The following is a 17554-nucleotide window of genomic DNA, read 5'->3' on the forward strand; positions in this document are numbered from 1 at the left end:
TATTAAGTGCACGAAGCAGAACAGACTGGGTGCCCTTCTTCAATGTCCTGTCATTATGCTCAAAGACCATGTAGCAGTCAAAGTACTGGCTCACACGTGTAGAGCAGACACATGGATAAGGCAGGTGGGCAGGCAGAACACTGCAGTCCGAACCAACTGCAGAATCCTTCATTGGGCCTCTCCTACTACATATCTACATGTCACCCGTTGCTAGGTGCCTTTAAGGGATTGCAACATGACATCATTAGAAAGGAAGTGTGTCATGCGATCCAGTTTTAGTTTCAGTTTTGCAGCTCTGGTGTGGTCTTCAAGCTTTGTGCCCCTGTATAAGTGTCACCATGTGCCTAGTCTCAATAAATGAACCCACAATGTGTTTATCTGATCCTGAGCGATTGGTGCCTTTATATCATTATAAAAACCATGATACCCCTCAGTCACATCATCCAAAAGCAGCGTCAGTTTCCTCATGAGTGCTGATGACGCCCAACTCTGCCTCATCATCATCTCTCTCTCTCTCTCTCTAAATTAGCTATCTGCTTTCCTGACATCCAGTGCTAGAGGAGCAGAATATTGGGAAGGCCCAAACCATTGTTTTTGGGCCCCTACAAACACTGCTCCCTCGGCACTGACTCCATCCCTCTCTCTGGCAACTGTTGGAGGCTGAACCAGGCTGTTTATAACCTTAGTATTACATTTGACCTCAAGATGAGCTTCCAATCACATGCCCACATGATCACTAAGGCCACCTCTGTTCCATCACCTGACTCCACCCCTGCCTTAGCTCATCTGCTGCTGAAACTCTTATCCATGCCTTTGTTACTGTTAAACTTGAACATTCCAGTGCTTTGCTAGCCTGCCCCCCATCTTTCACCCTACCAGAATGTGAGATAACCCTAAACTGTGCTATCCATATCCTAAATGGCACCAAGTCTTGGTCACCCATCACCACTGCCCTGACTGACATACGCTGGCCGCTAGTCTGACGTTGCCTTAATTTTTAAAATCCTCATCCTTATTTTCAAATCCCTTCATGAGCCTGCTCCTCCCTATGTCTGTAATCTCCTCCAGACCTACAAGCCTTCAAGATCTCTTTTTCAATTATGGCATCTGTCCATCCCCAATCTTTAACCATTGGTGGCCGTGCCTTCAGCTACCTGGGCTCTAATCTCTGGAATTCCTCCCTAAACCTCTCCGCCTCTCTCTCGCCTCCTTTACGACACTCCTTAAAACCTGCCTCTTTGACCAAGTTTTTGGTTACCTGGCCTAATGTCCCCTTATGTGGCTCAGTGTTCTGCTACCATAATTAATAATGTTCAACAGCCCCTTATTACCGGCAAGATTTACAACTTCAGCTCCTCTCAGGAAATAGAATAATTCTTGCTGACTTGTGTACAGGACACTTTTGTGTTCAAAAGTGCAGCCTATATTTGAGTAGTTATGGTATGTGGACACTCTGGCACCTTCCAGTGGCTGTACTTGGTATTGCATTAGTATAAAAATACACATCGGGGCATAAGCCCCTCTACTTATTAATTAGAGTGAAATAATGAGGGAAACTACTTTAATCTCACATGTCCACTATTGCACCAGATTATCATATAGTTGGGTATAGAAGCAGTTGTTTGTAGTCTATTAAACTCACCCCAGCCAGTTTGTGGTAGTCCGAGCATTTCTCCCTCAAATTATTAGACATGGGTCTGAGGTGAAAAATCCTAATCAGTTCTTGTTTGAATTATTCAATAATTATTTTAACACATGCCAAAACCTGGTTGACAGCATTGATCAAACTCACCCTCGCTATAGAATTCACTTCAAGGGGAACAAATTCTAAAGGGGAGGAAACTTAATTTCAAAGTAATTCCCCAACCAACACTGATGAAACTTGAATTAGGTTTCTTGAGTAAAAGGTTAATGTTTAGTTGCTATAGGCTGCTTGCATGTGGAGTAAGAGCAGTTTCATCATAAGTCATGGGGCTGGATGACCCCAGGAAACAAATCTTAGCGAACATTTATCATGAAGTGTATTTAGCTCCAGATTTGCAGGTGAATTTCCTCAAGTTTCCATCCACGTGAACAAAGTCTGGAATGTATGATACCCGAGAGACTGAACTTTTAAAACTCAGTTGCATTATTTTAGTGAGTGCAGAAGATGTAAAAAGCTTTAGTAATAAGAGTTAATAACTCAGTCTCTGTCTCACTCAAGGCTTTTCCTGTTTCAAACTCCCTCCCTCTCTCTGTCTGTCTCTAATCCCCATCTGTTAATTTCTCTGTCTATTCTTTCTCTGTATATCTCCACATCTGCCTTTTTCTCTCTTTGCTTATTCTGTGACTTTTTTTCTCTTTCCTTTTGAGTTTCTCTTTCTCTACTGCCTTTCTCTATCTCCTCTGTCCATCTCCAATTCTCCATCTCTGTATTTTTCAATATGTCTCTCTGTTTTTGTGTTGTGTTGTGTTCGCCTTTTTGTCTCTCTCTCTGTGTCTCTCTCGGTCTGTGTCTCACTCTGTCACTCTATATCTTTCTCCCTTTCCGACCTCGATATACTGCTCTCCACCCAGCTCAAAGATCAAAGTGATCTTAAAAAAGTTAAACAAGCGCAAACTACAAAAGAATGAAATGATACTAAAGCTGTAAATCTATATTATTGCACAAATACAGCATTATCGCAGCAACCATCTGATCTCATGAAATAAATGGACACCTGTTACTAATCAGAGTCCATATGTGAGAGAGCATTGTGCTGAATTTGAAGGTGTGGATCGAGTTTGATTTTCAGCCCCCTGTTTCCAGTGTTAGTGATTATCCGCAGCTTGCTGTCCTGTCCTGTGCTGCACAAAACACAACACAAACTTACTTGCTTACCCTTTTCCTGATGCTTCACTTTCAATTGAAATCTCTTTGCCAATGCTGCTCTATCTACAGGTCCTGGGGGCTTCTCCACTTTCTCACTTCCATTCTCTCAAGAGACAATCTATGATTCGGTTCCTCGTCATCTCCTGATCATCCTGTTGTGTGTTTGAGTTATACAGATATCAAGAGAACACCTGATCATAGAACCATTCAGCACAGAAGCACACCATTCAGCCCATTGAGTCTGTGCCGTCTCTCTGAAAGAGCAATACAATCAGTTCCACACTCTTTCCACATAACCCTAGATGCAACTTCTCAATCGTTCATGCTAGGTAACCATTGTAACACTCCCTGTTTATGTTAAAATGTTGAATTACTATATTGTTTTCACCCCCCGGTCCCAGCTCAGATGTGAGGGGGTTGTTGTGCAGTTAACGACAGGCACTGTCTCCCACAGAGATTTCTTTCGGTTCTCTCTGGGAACAAGTGCTGGTTTGACTCAGTCAGCCTCACTCATGCCTCTGTGTCAAGTTAAATTCACATTTCAGGAAACACCAGAAACGTGCCCCGTCTGACAGGGGGTCCAGCATGCGGTGCTTGGAGAGCAAGTGGCTGCCAGTCAAAAATTAAGATCAATCACAGAGCAGCCTGCACCCCCCCTCCACCTGCCTCCCCAGCCAGTACCCCTGTTGCTGCAGCCCCTCCCTGCACCACAGTGTCACTGGCACATTGAGAATTTTATCTCTCTCCTTGGTAGTGAAGGACTGAAATGCCACATGGAACAGCAAAGGTCTCAGTGCTGGTCCCTCGGGCAGCCTACAATCTCCTCCTCCCACTCTGTTTCCTTGTTCCTGACTCACTTCAGTCACTGTCCACCTCTTCCATGCTTTTTCCACCTTCCATGGGGCAAATGTGTCTGAAGTCTGGTGGGATTCCAGGTAAGGAATGTCTGGACAAACTATTTACTCATCAAAGAATTCTCAGGGGATAGTCCAGCATAAGAGATACGAACATACAAATTAAGAGCAGGAGGAGGCCATTCCACCCCTCGAGCCTGCTCCGCCATTCAATAGGATTGCAGTAGATCTGATTGTGGCCTCGAGTTTCCTTTCTACCCCCTACACCCTTTGACTCCCATGTCAGTCAAGAATCTATCCAACTCAGCCTCTACTGCTTTCTCAGGATGGGAATTCCTGAGCCTCTGAGAGAAAAATATTCTCCTCTAATGACCATCTGAGAGAAAAATATTCTCCTCATCTGTATCTTAAATGGGAGACCTTTTATTTTTAAACTGTTTCCCCTCATCTCTCCCACAAGAGGAAACGTCCTTTTAGCATCCACCCTGTCAAGTCCCCGCAGCATCTTATATGTTTCAATAAGATCGCCTCTCATCCTTCTAAATTCCAATAGATACAGGCCCGGCCTGTCCAACCTTTCCCCATAAGGCAAACCCCTTCATTTGCAACAATCTTCAGTCAGAAGTGCTGAGTGGATGATCCATCTCAGCCTCCTCTGGAGGTCCCCAGCATCACAATGCCAGTCTTCAGCCAATTCAATTCACTCCACATGATATCAAGAAATGACTGAAGGCACTGGATACTGTAAAGGCTATGGGTCTTGACAATATTCCAGAAATAGTACTGAAGACTTGTGCTCCAGACTTGCCGCACCCCTAGTCAAGCTGTTCCAGCACAGCTACAACATTGGCACCTACCCAGCTATGTGGAAGATTGCCCAGATATGTCCGGCACACAAAAAGCAGGACATGGCCAATTACCGCCCCATCAGTATACTCTCGATCATCAGTAAAGTAATGGAGCGAATCATCAACAGTGCTATCAAGCGGCACTTGCTTAGCAATAACCTGCTCGCTGATGCCCAGTTGGATTCTGCCAGGGTCACTCAGCTCCTGACCTCATTATAGTCTTGGTTCAAACATAGACTAAAGAGCTGAACTCCCGAGATGAGGTGAGAGTGACTGCCCTTGACATCAAGGCAGCATTTGACTGAGTGTGGCATCAAGGAGCCCTAGCAAAACTAGATTCAATGGGAATTGGGGGAAAACTCTCCGCTGGTTGGAGTCATACCTAGCACAAAGGAAGGCGATTGTGATTGTTGGAGATCAGTCATCTCAGTTCCAGGACATCACTGCAGGAGTTCCTCAGGGTAGTGTCCTCGGCCCAACCATCTTCAGTTGCTTCATCAATGATTTTCCTTCTATCTTAAGGTCAGAAGTGGGGATGTTCGCTGATGATTGCACAGTGTTCAGCACCATTCATGACTCCCCAGATACTGAAGCAGTCCATGTTCAAATGCAGCAAGACTTGGACAATACCAGGGCTTGGTCTGACAAGTGGCAAGTAACATTCAGGCCACACATGTGACAGGCAATGACCATCTCCAACAAGGGAGAGTCTAGCCATCGCTCCTTGACATTCAATGGCATTACCATCACTGAATGCCCCACTATCAACATTCTGGAGGTTACCATTTACCAGAAACTGAACTGGACTAGCCATATAAATACTGTGGCTACAAGAGCAGGTCAGAGGCTAGGAATCCTGTAATAAGTAATTCACCTTCTTACTCCCCAAAGCCTGTCCACCATCTACAAGGCACAAGTCAGGAGTGTGATAGAATACTCCCCACTTGCCTGGATGAGTGAAATTGCCATAACACTCAAGAAGCTCGACACCATCCAGGACAAAACAGCCCCGCTTAATTGGCAACACATCCACATACATTCACTCCCTCCACCACCGGTGCACATCTACAAGGTGCACTGCAGAAAGTCACCAAGGCTCCTTCGGCAGCACCTTCCAAACCCACGACCACTACCATCTAGAAGGACAAGGGCAGCAGGTAGATGGGAACACCACCCCATGGAAGTTCCCCTCCAAGTCACTCACCATCCTGACTTGGAAATATATCGGCTGTTTCTTCACTGTCACTGGGTCAAAACCTTGGAACTCCATCCCTAACAGCACTGTGGGTGTCCCTACACTACATGGACTGCAGTGGTTCAAGAAGGTAGCTCACCACAACCTTCTCAAGGGCAACTAGGGATGGGCAATAAATGCTGGTCCAGCCAGTGAAGCCCGCATCTCGTGAATGAATTTTTAAAAATCCCAGGAGTCAGTAAAGTGAACCTTCTCTGAATTGCTTCTAATGCAATTATATCCTTTCTTAAATAAGGAGACCAAAACTGTGCACAGACCCCTGGATGTGGTTTCATCAAGGCTCATACAGCTGTAGCAAAACCTCTCTATTTTTATGTTCCATTCCCCTTGCAATAATCAACAGCATTCCATTTGCCTTCCTTATCACTTGCTGTACCTGTATGCTAACTTTTTGTGATTCATGTACCAGGACACCCAGATCCCTCATGATCTGCCCCCAGAAAGAGAGAAAGACTTGCCTTTCGATAGCACTTTCCCTGATTTTAGGAAATCCCAAAGTGCTTTACAGTTTTAAAGCCAATCATGTACTTTTTTTTTAAGTGTAGTCATTAGTGTAATATAGGAAATGCTGTAGCCAATTTGTGCACAGTAAGCTCCCACAAATAGGAATGAATAAATGACCAGAGCATCTGCTTACAGTTGTTGATCGAGGGATACACATTGGCCCAGAGCAACAGGGAAAACTCCCTTGCTTTCTTCAAATAGTAAGGCAGAAATTTTTACATTCACCTGAGAAGGCAGACAGGGCTCATCTGAAAGGCAGTGTAGCATTCCCTTGGTATAGCATTGGGAGTGTCAGCCTCAATTAAAGGCTCAACCCTCTGGAGCAAGTCTTTAACCCACAACTTCCTGACTCCAAGGTGAGAGTGTTACCCACTGAGCCACTGCTGTCAACATGGAATAATACTGACTTTGTCTGATAGCTCTGAAGTTCTCCAGAGGTTTCCCATTCCCTCCTTCAGGGCTGACTCCGATACTTTATCCATCCATTGGTCAGCTTCATCACTTAAATTTCCAGGACAGTCCTTTCGCCCTTTCTTTTAAAGGCAGTTACATTCCCTTCTCTCAAATCCTTTGATAAAACTCCTGATATTAATGATTCCCTAAAGATTCCTGTAATGTTTTCCACCATTTCAAGACACTGGGATCTTATCTTCCTTCAGTGTTTCAATCACCTCCTTATCAGAAATTCCTTCTGGCTTTGAAACTCTACACTCCCTAGGAACCAGTGCCTTGGTGTTAGGGAAAGGCCAATGGCCTCTTTCTTGGACACTTGTTATTACCCAAGAGCCACCAAGTTCACAATCAAACCTTGGCTCCCTCTTTATAGAAACTATTTCAATTGTAGCTGATATTTCCTCTATTTCTACCATGGCTAAACAGGTTTGAAGTTTTGACTCCATCGTCATTTCTCTGTCTGTCTACAGTTAATCTTGAAGGTCTGAACCTGGTGAAACTCCTCCCTTAAACATTGCTTTACTTTCTTTAAGATCACCACCGTTTTCATATCTCCTATGATATCACTCTTGTGAAGAGCGTTGGGATGTTTTACTCTCGAGGTGCTATATAAATACAAGTTTCAATATCTCTGGTATAACCTGATGCTATAATCCCTATTCTGTTCAGTTGAAGGTAAACCTATCCTGAGTCAAGCTTGTAGTCCCTTTAACAATCTATTCCAGTCCAACCTCAGGAACTATTTCCTCAGTCTCCCTTTATTGATGGTGAGTCTGAGCTTGCTATCACATTGCTGTGTTATTGAGGTGCTGATTCACTTTGTGTTGTTCATGTCAAGCTGTTTGTTGTGAAAGATCATCAGCCCGGATATACAACCTGCTCATCATCGAGTGATCCCCACTGGAAAGGCCATGTGTATAAAAAAAATACCTGGGAGAACTGCATCAAGTTCATCTGTGGTTCCTTCCATGGCCAAATGTCCTCTCTGGCCAGGCACACACAGGAGGAGAGGCACGAGATACAGTAATATTGAACACAGGCTGTATAATAACAACTTGTATTTATAAAGCACCTTTAACGCATTGCAGGAGCGTTATCAAATACAATTTGATACAAACTCACTTGTGTTTGTAAAAGAGTGGGGTTTTAGAGCGAGGAGGAAGAGGCAGAGAAGTTTAGCGAGGGAATTCCGGAGTGTAGGGCCCAAGCAGCTGATCTGCCGATGGTGGAGCGATGAGAATTGGGGGAATACGCGAGAGGCTGGAATTGGAGATGCGCAGAGGTCTCAGAGGGTTCTGGGGTTGGAGGAGATTATGGAGATAGGGGAGAGAGGCTATAGAGGGAATTGAACATAAGGGTGAGAATTTTAAAGGATTGCTGTTTTTTTTTAATTCTTTCACAGGATGGGCTGTTCCTCCAGCTGCCATGGCAGGATTTTTGAACCCATGTCCCCAGAGCATTAGTTGGGCCTCTGGATTACTAGTCCCATAACATTATCACCATACCACCATCGCACAAAGTGCTCTTGATTCAATCTGTATACACACACACACACATAAACACACACAGCAAACTCTCTCATGCACACACACACACACACACACACATACACACTCACAAAATTCTCACACACATACACACTCTCACAAAATTCTCACACACATACACACACACACTCTCATACACATGCTCACAATTCACACACACAAACAAACGCAGACAAACAAACACACACACAAACACACACACAAACACACAAACACACACACACACACACACACACACACACACACACACACACACACACACACACACACACACACACACACACTCTCCAATTGGAGTCACTGAAATGCATTCAGGAACAGGAACTGAAACAGTTTAAATTTATTCTCTCCTCTCTCTTCTAGGAACCCTGATGTTTTCAGTCCATTCCTCACTGCTCCCAACTGCGATCAGTTCCTCTCAGTAACCAGCAAGAGCTCAGATGTCACGGTGACTCCGATATTGGAATCTGGCTGAGATACACAGAGTAACCAGCTGGTGTCCCTCTCTCGCTGTAAATCCAGCTCAGGTTTGCTTTTTAAAACATGTCAGAGGATGGGGTCAGATACCCAGAGTATGTTCCACAATTCAAGGCAGTCTGAGTCACTCTGGAATATTTAATTCACAGACTTACACTGGACCTAATTGTGGGGCTGCCTGCTTTTTCAACTTCTGTAATTTTAAGCGTGTGTACGTGTAAACGATTGAATGTGTGAGTGTGTGAGAGTGTGATTGTACATGTGAGTGTAAATGTGTGATCTGGTGCTTGTGAATGTGAATGTGAACCTGTGAGTATCTGAGTGTCTCAGTGTGAGTGTCTCAGTGTGAGTGTGTGTGTCTCAGTGTGTGTGTGTGTTTTAGTGTGAGTGTGGTCTCAGTGTGAGTGTGTGTGTCTGTGTAGTGTGTGTCTCAGTGTGTGTGTGTGCGTGTGTGTGTGTGTTTTAGTGTGCATGTGTTTTAATGTAAGTGTGTGTGTCTCAGTGTGTGTCTGTGTTTTAGTGTGAGTGTGTGTGTCTCAGTATGTGTCTGTGTTTTAGTGTGAGTGTGTGTGTCTCAGCGTAGTGTGCATGTCTCAGTGTGAGTCTCAGTGTGTGTGTGTGTGTCTCAGTGTGTGTGTGTTTTAGTGAATGCGTGTGTATTTTAGTGTAAGTGTGTGCGTCTCAGTGTGTGTGTGTTTTAGTATGAATGTGTGAGTGTCTCAGTTTGAGTGTGTGAATGTTTTAGCATGACTGTGAGTATCTCAGTATGACTGTATGAGTGTTTCAGTGTGAGTGCGCGAGTGTCTTAGTGTGAGTGTGTGTCTCTCTGTGAGTGTGTGTGTGGCTCAGTGTGTGTGTTTTAGTATGAGTGTGTGAGTGTCTCAGTGTGAGTGTGTGTTTTAGTGAGTGTGTGAATGTCTCAGTGTGAGTGTGTCTCAGTGTAAACAGAATTACCTGGAAAAACTCAGCAGGTCTGGCAGCATCGGCGGAGAAGAAAAGAGTTGACGTTTCGAGTCCTCATGACCCTTCGACAGAATTTGAGTTCGAGTCCAGGAAAGAGTTGAAATATAAGCTGGTTTAAGGTGTGTGTATGGGGGGCGGAGAGATAGAGAGACAGAGAGGTGGAGGGGGGGGGGTTGTGTGGTTGTAGGGACAAACAAGCAGTGATAGAAAACAAAAACAGAATTAGCTGGAAAAACTCAGCAGGTCTGGCAGCATCGGCGGAGAAGAAAAGAGTTGACGTTTCGAGTCCTCATGACCCTTCGACAGAACTTGCGTTCGAGTCCAAGAAAGAGTTGAAAGCAGTGATAGAAGCAGATCATCAAAAGATGTCAACGACAATAGTACAATAGTACACATAGGTGTTAAAGTTAAAGTTGGTGATATTATCTAAACGAATGTGCTAATTAAGAATGGATGGTAGGGCACTCAAGGTATAGCTCTAGTGGGGGTTTTTTTTTATTTATTTTTTTATATATAATGGAAATAGGTGGGAAAAGGAAAATCTTTATAATTTATTGGGGAAAAAAAAGAAAGAGGGAAACAGAAAGGGGGTGGGGATGGGGGAGGGAGCTCACGACCTAAAGTTGTTGAATTCAATATTCAGTCCGGAAGGCTGTAAAGTCCCTAGTCGGAAGTTGAGGTGTTGTACCTCCAGTTTGCGTTGGGCTTCACTGGAACAATGCAGCAAGCCAAGGACAGACATGTGGGCAAGAGAGCAGGGTAGAGTGTTAAAATGGCAAGGGACAGGGAGGTTTGGGTCATTCTTGCGGACAGACCGCAGGTGTTCTGCAAAGCAGTCGCCCAGTTTACGTTTGGTCTCTCCAATGTAGAGGAGACCACATTGGGAGCAACGAATGCAGTAGACTAAGTTGGGGGAAATGCAAGTGAAATGCTGCTTCACTTGAAAGGAGTGTTTGGGTCCTTGGACGGTGAGGAGAGAGGAAGTGAAGGGGCAGGTGTTGCATCTTTTGCGTGGGCATGGGGTGGTGCCATGGGGGGGGTTGAGGAGTAGGGGGTGATGGAGGAGTGGACCAGGGTGTCCCGGAGGGAGCGATCCCTACGGAATGCCGATAAGGGGGGTGAAGGGAAGATGTGTTTGGTGGTGGCATCATGCTGGAGTTGGCGGAAATGGCGGAGGATGATCCTTTGAATGCGGAGGCTGGTGGGGTGATAAGTGAGGACAAGGGGGACCCTATCATGTTCCTGGGAGGAAGGAGAAGGCGTGAGGGCGGATGCGCGGGAGATGGGCCGGACACGGTTGAGGGCCCTGTCAACGACCGTGGGTGGAAAACCTCGGTTAAGGAAGAAGGAGGACATGTCAGAGGAACTGTTTTTGAATGTAGCATCATCGGAACAGATGCGACGGAGGCGAAGGAACTGAGAGAATGGGATGGAGTCCTTACAGGAAGCGGGGTGTGAGGAGCTGTAGTCGAGATAGCTGTGGGAGTCGGTGGGTTTGTAATGGATATTGGTGGACAGTCTATCACCAGAGATTGAGACAGAGAGGTCAAGGAAGGGAAGGAAAGTGTCAGAGATGGACCACGTGAAAATGATGGAGGGGTGGAGATTGGAAGCAAAATTAATAAATTTTTCCAAGTCCCGACGAGAGCATGAAGCGGCACCGAAGTAATCATCGATGTACTGGAGAAAGAGTTGTGGAAGGGGGCCGGAGTAGGACTGCAACAAGGAATGTTCCACATACCCCATAAAGAGACAGGCATAGCTGGGGCCCATGCGGGTACCCATAGCCACACCTTTTATTTGGAGGAAGTGAGAGGAGTTGAAGGAGAAATTGTTCAGCGTGAGAACAAGTTCAGCCAGACGGAGGAGAGTAGTGGTGGATGGGGATTGTTCGGGCCTCATCCACTACTACTCTCCTCCGTCTGGCTGAACTTGTTCTCACGCTGAACAATTTCTCCTTCAACTCCTCTCACTTCCTCCAAATAAAAGGTGCGGCTATGGGTACCTGCATGGGCCCCAGCTATGCCTGTCTCTTTATGGGGTATGTGGAGCATTCCTTGTTGCAGTCCTACTCTGGCCCCCTTCCACAACTCTTTCTCCAGTACATCGATGATTACTTCGGTGCCGCTTCATGCTCTCGTCGGGACTTGGAAAAATTTATTAATTTTGCTTCCAATCTCCACCCCTCCATCATTTTCACGTGGTCCATCTCTGACACTTTCCTTCCCTTCCTTGACCTCTCTGTCTCAATCTCTGGTGATAGACTGTCCACCAATATCCATTACAAACCCACCGACTCCCACAGCCTCGACTACAGCTCCTCACACGCCGCTTCCTGTAAGGACTCCATCCCATTCTCTCAGTTCCTTCGCCTCCGTCACATCTGTTCCGATGATGCTACATTCAAAAACAGTTCCTCTGACATGTCCTCCTTCTTCCTTAACCGAGGTTTTCCACCCACGGTCGTTGACAGGGCCCTCAACCGTGTCCGGCCCATCTCCCGCGCATCCGCCCTCACGCCTTCTCCTCCCTCCCAGAAACATGATAGGGTCCCCCTTGTCCTCACTTATCACCCCACCAGCCTCCGCATTCAAAGGATCATCCTCTGCCATTTCCGCCAACTCCAGCATGATGCCACCACCAAACACATCTTCCCTTCACCCCCCCTTATCGGCATTCCGTAGGGATCGCTCCCTCCGGGACACCCTGGTCCACTCCTCCATCACCCCCTACTCCTCAACCCCCCCCATGGCACCACCCCATGCCCACGCAAAAGATGCAACACCTGCCCCTTCACTTCCTCTCTCCTCACCGTCCAAGGACCCAAACATTCCTTTCAAGTGAAGCAGCATTTCACTTGCATTTCCCCCAACTTAGTCTACTGCATTCGTTGCTCTCAATGTGGTCTCCTCTACATTGGAGAGACCAAACGTAAACTGGGCGACCGCTTTGCAGAACACCTGCGGTCTGTCCGCAAGAATGACCCAAACCTCCCTGTCGCTTGCCATTTTAACACTCCACCCTGCTCTCTTGCCCACATGTCTGTCCTTGGCTTGCTGCATTGTTCCAGTGAAACCCAACGCAAACTGGAGGAACAACACCTCATCTTCCGACTAGGGACTTTACAGCCTTCCGGACTGAATATTGAATTCAACAACTTTAGGTCGTGAGCTCCCTCCCCCATCCCCACCCCCTTTCTGTTTCCCCCTTTCTTTTTTTTTTCCCAATAAGTTATAAAGATTTTCCTTTTCCCACCTATTTCCATTATATAAAAAAACCCCCCCACTAGAGCTATACCTTGAGTGCCCTACCATGCATTCTTAATTAGCACATTCGTTTAGATAATATCACCAACTTTAACTTTAACACCTATGTGTTCTATTGTACTATTGTCATTGACATCTTTTGATGATCTGCTTCTATCACTGCTTGTTTGTCCCTACAACCACACCCCCCCCCCCCACCTCTCTGTCTCTCTATCTCTCCGCCCCCCACACACACACCTTAAACCAGCTTATATTTCAACTCTTTCCTGGACTCGAACTCAAGTTCTGTCGAAGGGTCATGAGGACTCGAAATGTCAACTCTTGTCTTCTCCGCCGATGCTGCCAGACCTGCTGAGTTTTTCCAGGTAATTCTGTTTTTGTTTTGGATTTCCAGCATCCGCAGTTTTTTTGTTTTTATTTTTTGTCTCAGTGTAAGTGTGCGTGTTTCGGTGTGAGTGTGTGAGGATCTCAGTGAGTGTGTGTTTCAGTGTGAGTGTGTCTCAGTGTGAGTGTTTCGGTGTGAGTGTGTGAGTGCCTCAGTGTGTGTGTGTTTCAGTGTGAGTCTGTGTTTCAGTGTGAGTGTCTCAGTGTGTGTGTGTGTGTTTCAGTGTGTGTGTGTCTCAGTGTGAACATCTCAGTGTGTGTGTGTGTATCAGTGTGTGTCTCAGTGTGCATCAGTGTGTGTGTGTGTCTGTGTGTTTGTGTATCAGTGTGTGCATGTCTGTGCATGTGTCAGTGTGTATGCATCTGTCTGTGTGTGTGTGTGTGTGTGTGTGTGTGTGTGTGTGTGTGTGTGTGTGTGTGTGTGAGTATGTCCAGTCACCACCTGTACTAACTGGAACTGAAGTTGATGTTGGAGATGTCAGTTTTGGGGTGTATCCAATTCATTGTCCCTGGTGGGTTTTTGCACTTGGCCCTGTGCAGCCTTGTGTTGTTCAGCCATATCGATGAACTAATGTGATCCCATTATAAGTATTACAAAGTCCCACTGCTATTAAATGCCGTCACATTCCACTCATTTTGAGCTAAAACCTCTGTCCCAAATTCCTCATAAAACAAAATGCTGACAAAAGAGTGGAAATCAGGGTCGAGACTGAACTCTGCCTAATTTCTCTTACGCCGCACCACTACTTGGGAAGTGTTACAGAGAGTAAAATTCAGGCTGTGATATCCAGGAGAGGAGGCAGAAAGCTGTAGAGAGGGAAATTTATACTCTTTAAAAAACAAACTTGGGTGAAATGGTGAAAGGTTAAGCCACACCCCTGAGCTACGTCCTAATGTCAATATGTGGCTATGGTTAACATTAGAAAGAGGCTTCAGCACAACAGGGGAAGCTCTCAGAGTGTGTCTGTTTGTTTCAAACACTCATCTAGGATTTATTCAAACCACTTCCGAAAAAGCTGGACTATAGCACTCACCTGATAGCTTGAGTTAAGTGCTCCTCCGTATCCAAGTCCTGTGATCACATTCTTCACTAAAGTTGGGCTTCTGAAAGAAAAGGTATTGCTTCAGTGGGGTACACTTTATGTTAAAGAGGTTAAATTTGAATAATTGAGCAGTGCGACTTGGGCTGTGGGTTATCTTGTTGCACTTCCTGTGAAGTGTCCAACCTCCAGTTGCCAACAATCCTGACCGAGAATTATGAAGTATAGTTAACACTTTTCAATACTTTACAAAGTGCTTGCAACCCAAAAACAGCTAATTCAGCCCAACTGGCCAATGCTAGTGTTTATACTCCACATGAACCCCCCCACACTAATTCACCCCACTCCATCAGTGTATCTGTCTGTTCCTTTCTTCCTCATGTGCTTATCCAGCTTTCCCTTAAAAATGTATCTATACTATTCACCTCAACTGCTCCTAAGTTCCACATTCTCACCAATCACCAGTTAAAAGGTTTGTCCTGAATTCCTGATTGGGCTTATCAGGGGTTATCTTATATTTAGAGCCCTGAGTTTAGATTCCCTGACAAAAAGCATTGAAGTCTTTGACTCCCCCCAGTAGGGGGTTCTCTGGGCCAGGTCCATCATTCTGTGGCGGAACATTTCTTCAGCAAGCCATAAGTTGGGATTTTTGCTTCCAGAAACTGGGATATTGAGTGACATTGAGAGTGTGACAGGATCTTCTCATTGCAGTTGCTAGAACAGCACAGTACGCTGACCTTCAGATAACGTAGAGGCCAGGCATATCCTTTAGGGAGTGGACGATGTGGTCTCTCTGAACGACTGAAGAGTGTCTTTTGAATAGCTTTCATGAGTACAAGTTGCATCTGTCTTATTCTCAAACACAAGTGCAATAGTTTTCAGAGTAGAGGAAGTCATCATAACATGAACAGGGAGGAAGCTATCATTCTATCACACCCTCAAAACTTCCCCCAAGAAATGCAGAGCAGGACTGCACAACTGAGACAGAAAAGTTGTTAAAATGTTTGAATTCTTACAGGATGAAACAGGACAAGGAGATAAGGTGTAACAGTGAAAATTGAGCCACATTTCATCGCCATTGCGTTCAATCCCATTGGGAGATCAATGCTTTCCAACTTTGATTGTGGGTGGAGTCCCTCTGCTGGAAACCTTACTCTTAGCTCGGGTTCAACCAGCTGAGGTCATCCATGAAGGCCCCACCTTCTCAACCTCGCTCCTCGCCTGAGGTGTTAAACTCACCACCAGTTGTCTCTCTCTGTCTCTCTGATGAGAGAACAGCCTATGGTCCTCTGGGGCTATGGCAACTTTCATTTCTGTCTCTTGGCACCAATGCTGAAGCTCTGACTGTTCTTCTTGTCCCCAGTGTTGTTCTCGCGTGTTTTCTATTCTAATCTGACCTTGGCCTAATCTCCCTGGGCAGGTTAACACAGCCAATCAGCTGCACGGCACCAGTCATCCTGCACATCCTAGGACATCATGTTTGACTGAAATGAGGAGATGCATCTTGAAATGTCAAATGGAAAAGCCCCAGTGAGGATAGTGGAAGAATGTCATAACCAAACCTTACCCGGTCATCTTTGGTGGCCTCCGCTTTTGGTATTCTACTTCATCCACTGTCCAAACTGCCCCTTTCACATTCTCCACTCGCACAAAACACTTGTGAAGACTGAGGTTGTGACGCACGGCATTCTGTAACATAAAAGGGAGAAGGACAGGCGTGGAGGTGAGAAAGGTAGTGAGAGGTGTGAATATCAGTCACGGAAAACATGGCCCCATTCCAGGGAAGTGATTTCCTGCCAGTTCATAGAGTCAGAGCAATGAAGGTGACAATCCAGCTGTTCCTGCGCACCCAATGTACTCATCCAAACCATTCCAGCTGTTGATTGCATTTCTGTGTAAAGAAATTGGTGAGAAACTGAACCCATCGCACACTTTTATTGGGGTTCAGAACGGGAATTTTGACAGTGTAGCACTCCTTCAGTACTGACCCTCCAACAGTGCAGCACCCCCTCAGTACTGACTCTCTGACAGTGCAGCACTCTCTCAGTACTGATCCTTTGACAGTGTAGTGCTCCCTCAGTGCTGGCTCTCTGACAGTGCAGCACTCCCTCAGTACTGACCCTCTGACTGCAGCGCTCCCTCAGTACTGACCCGCTGGCACTGCGGCAGTCCCTCAGTACTGACCCTCTGACTATGCAGCACTCCCTCAGTACAGACCCGCTGACTGTGCAGCACTCCCTCAGTACTGACCCTCTGACAGTGCAGCACTCCCTCAGTGCTGACCCTCTGGCACTGCGGCACTCCCTTGGTACTGACCCTCTGGCACTCCCTCAGTACTGACCCTCTGACTATGCAGCGCTCCCTCAGTACTGACCCTCTGGCACTGTGGCATTCCCTCGGTCCTGACCCTCTGACAGTGCAGCGCTCCTCCAGTCCTAAAATGGTTTGTCAGCCTGGGTTATGAGCTCAGATGAATCCATAACTTTCTCAGGCAGGGATTAGCCTGAACCACAGGAATTAAGAATTTTACAGCACTTCATGAGGCCATTCAGCCCAGCAACCCTCTGCCATTTCTGTTGAAAGAACCATCTACTTCTCTTACCCCTGCTCTGATTTAACAAACATTTAAAAGTCCCTCCACTTAATAAATTTTTCTGAGCTCTGCAAGTTTTGCTCAGGCATTCCATAACCCTTGGTGTGAAAAATATTTCTCATCCCCTCTCCCCCCTGCATCCTGCTAACTGTGCCAAGGTGACAGAGACTCAACTGGCCCTACAGTCATGTTATAAAGCTGAGTTGGATGATCAGTCCAGACTCGGAGCGTGGCAACATGAATAGAGAATACAGAATGTAGTTTATGTTTACAATTCAAGCCTAGCAGGTTGTCATGCCTGACGTTTATTGCCCATCTCTCCTTGTCTAGATTTTTCAGGCGTCTTCAATGGAAAGCAAAGAATGGGACAGGAGTTACATATAGACTGGGTAAGAATGGCAGGTTTCCTCCCCTAATCGGGGTTCATTGAACCTGTCGGTTTTTATGGCAATCTGACAACATGGTCACTTTTACTGATACCAACATTTTAATTGCAGATTCGCTTTAAACAAATTCAAA

At 45.9% G+C, this 17554-nt stretch overlaps 1 protein-coding gene across 3 annotated transcripts in view; it reads right to left on the reverse strand.

Annotated features, from left to right (window-relative positions):
• The window catches only part of foxp4 (forkhead box P4), a 440188-nt gene that overhangs the window by 3498 nt on the left and 419136 nt on the right, over nt 1-17554 (reverse strand). For all 3 annotated transcript variants that reach the window (XM_041196036.1, XM_041196037.1, XM_041196038.1), the window contains exons 14-15: nt 16010-16131; nt 14437-14506 (exon numbers count right to left, since the gene is read on the reverse strand). In XM_041196036.1, the coding sequence (XP_041051970.1) occupies nt 14437-14506; nt 16010-16131 (192 nt within the window). The remainder of the gene's footprint in view (nt 1-14436; nt 14507-16009; nt 16132-17554) is intronic.

Source organism: Carcharodon carcharias, chromosome 9, assembly GCF_017639515.1.
Source record: "Carcharodon carcharias isolate sCarCar2 chromosome 9, sCarCar2.pri, whole genome shotgun sequence".
Taxonomy (NCBI): Eukaryota; Metazoa; Chordata; class Chondrichthyes; order Lamniformes; family Lamnidae; genus Carcharodon; species Carcharodon carcharias.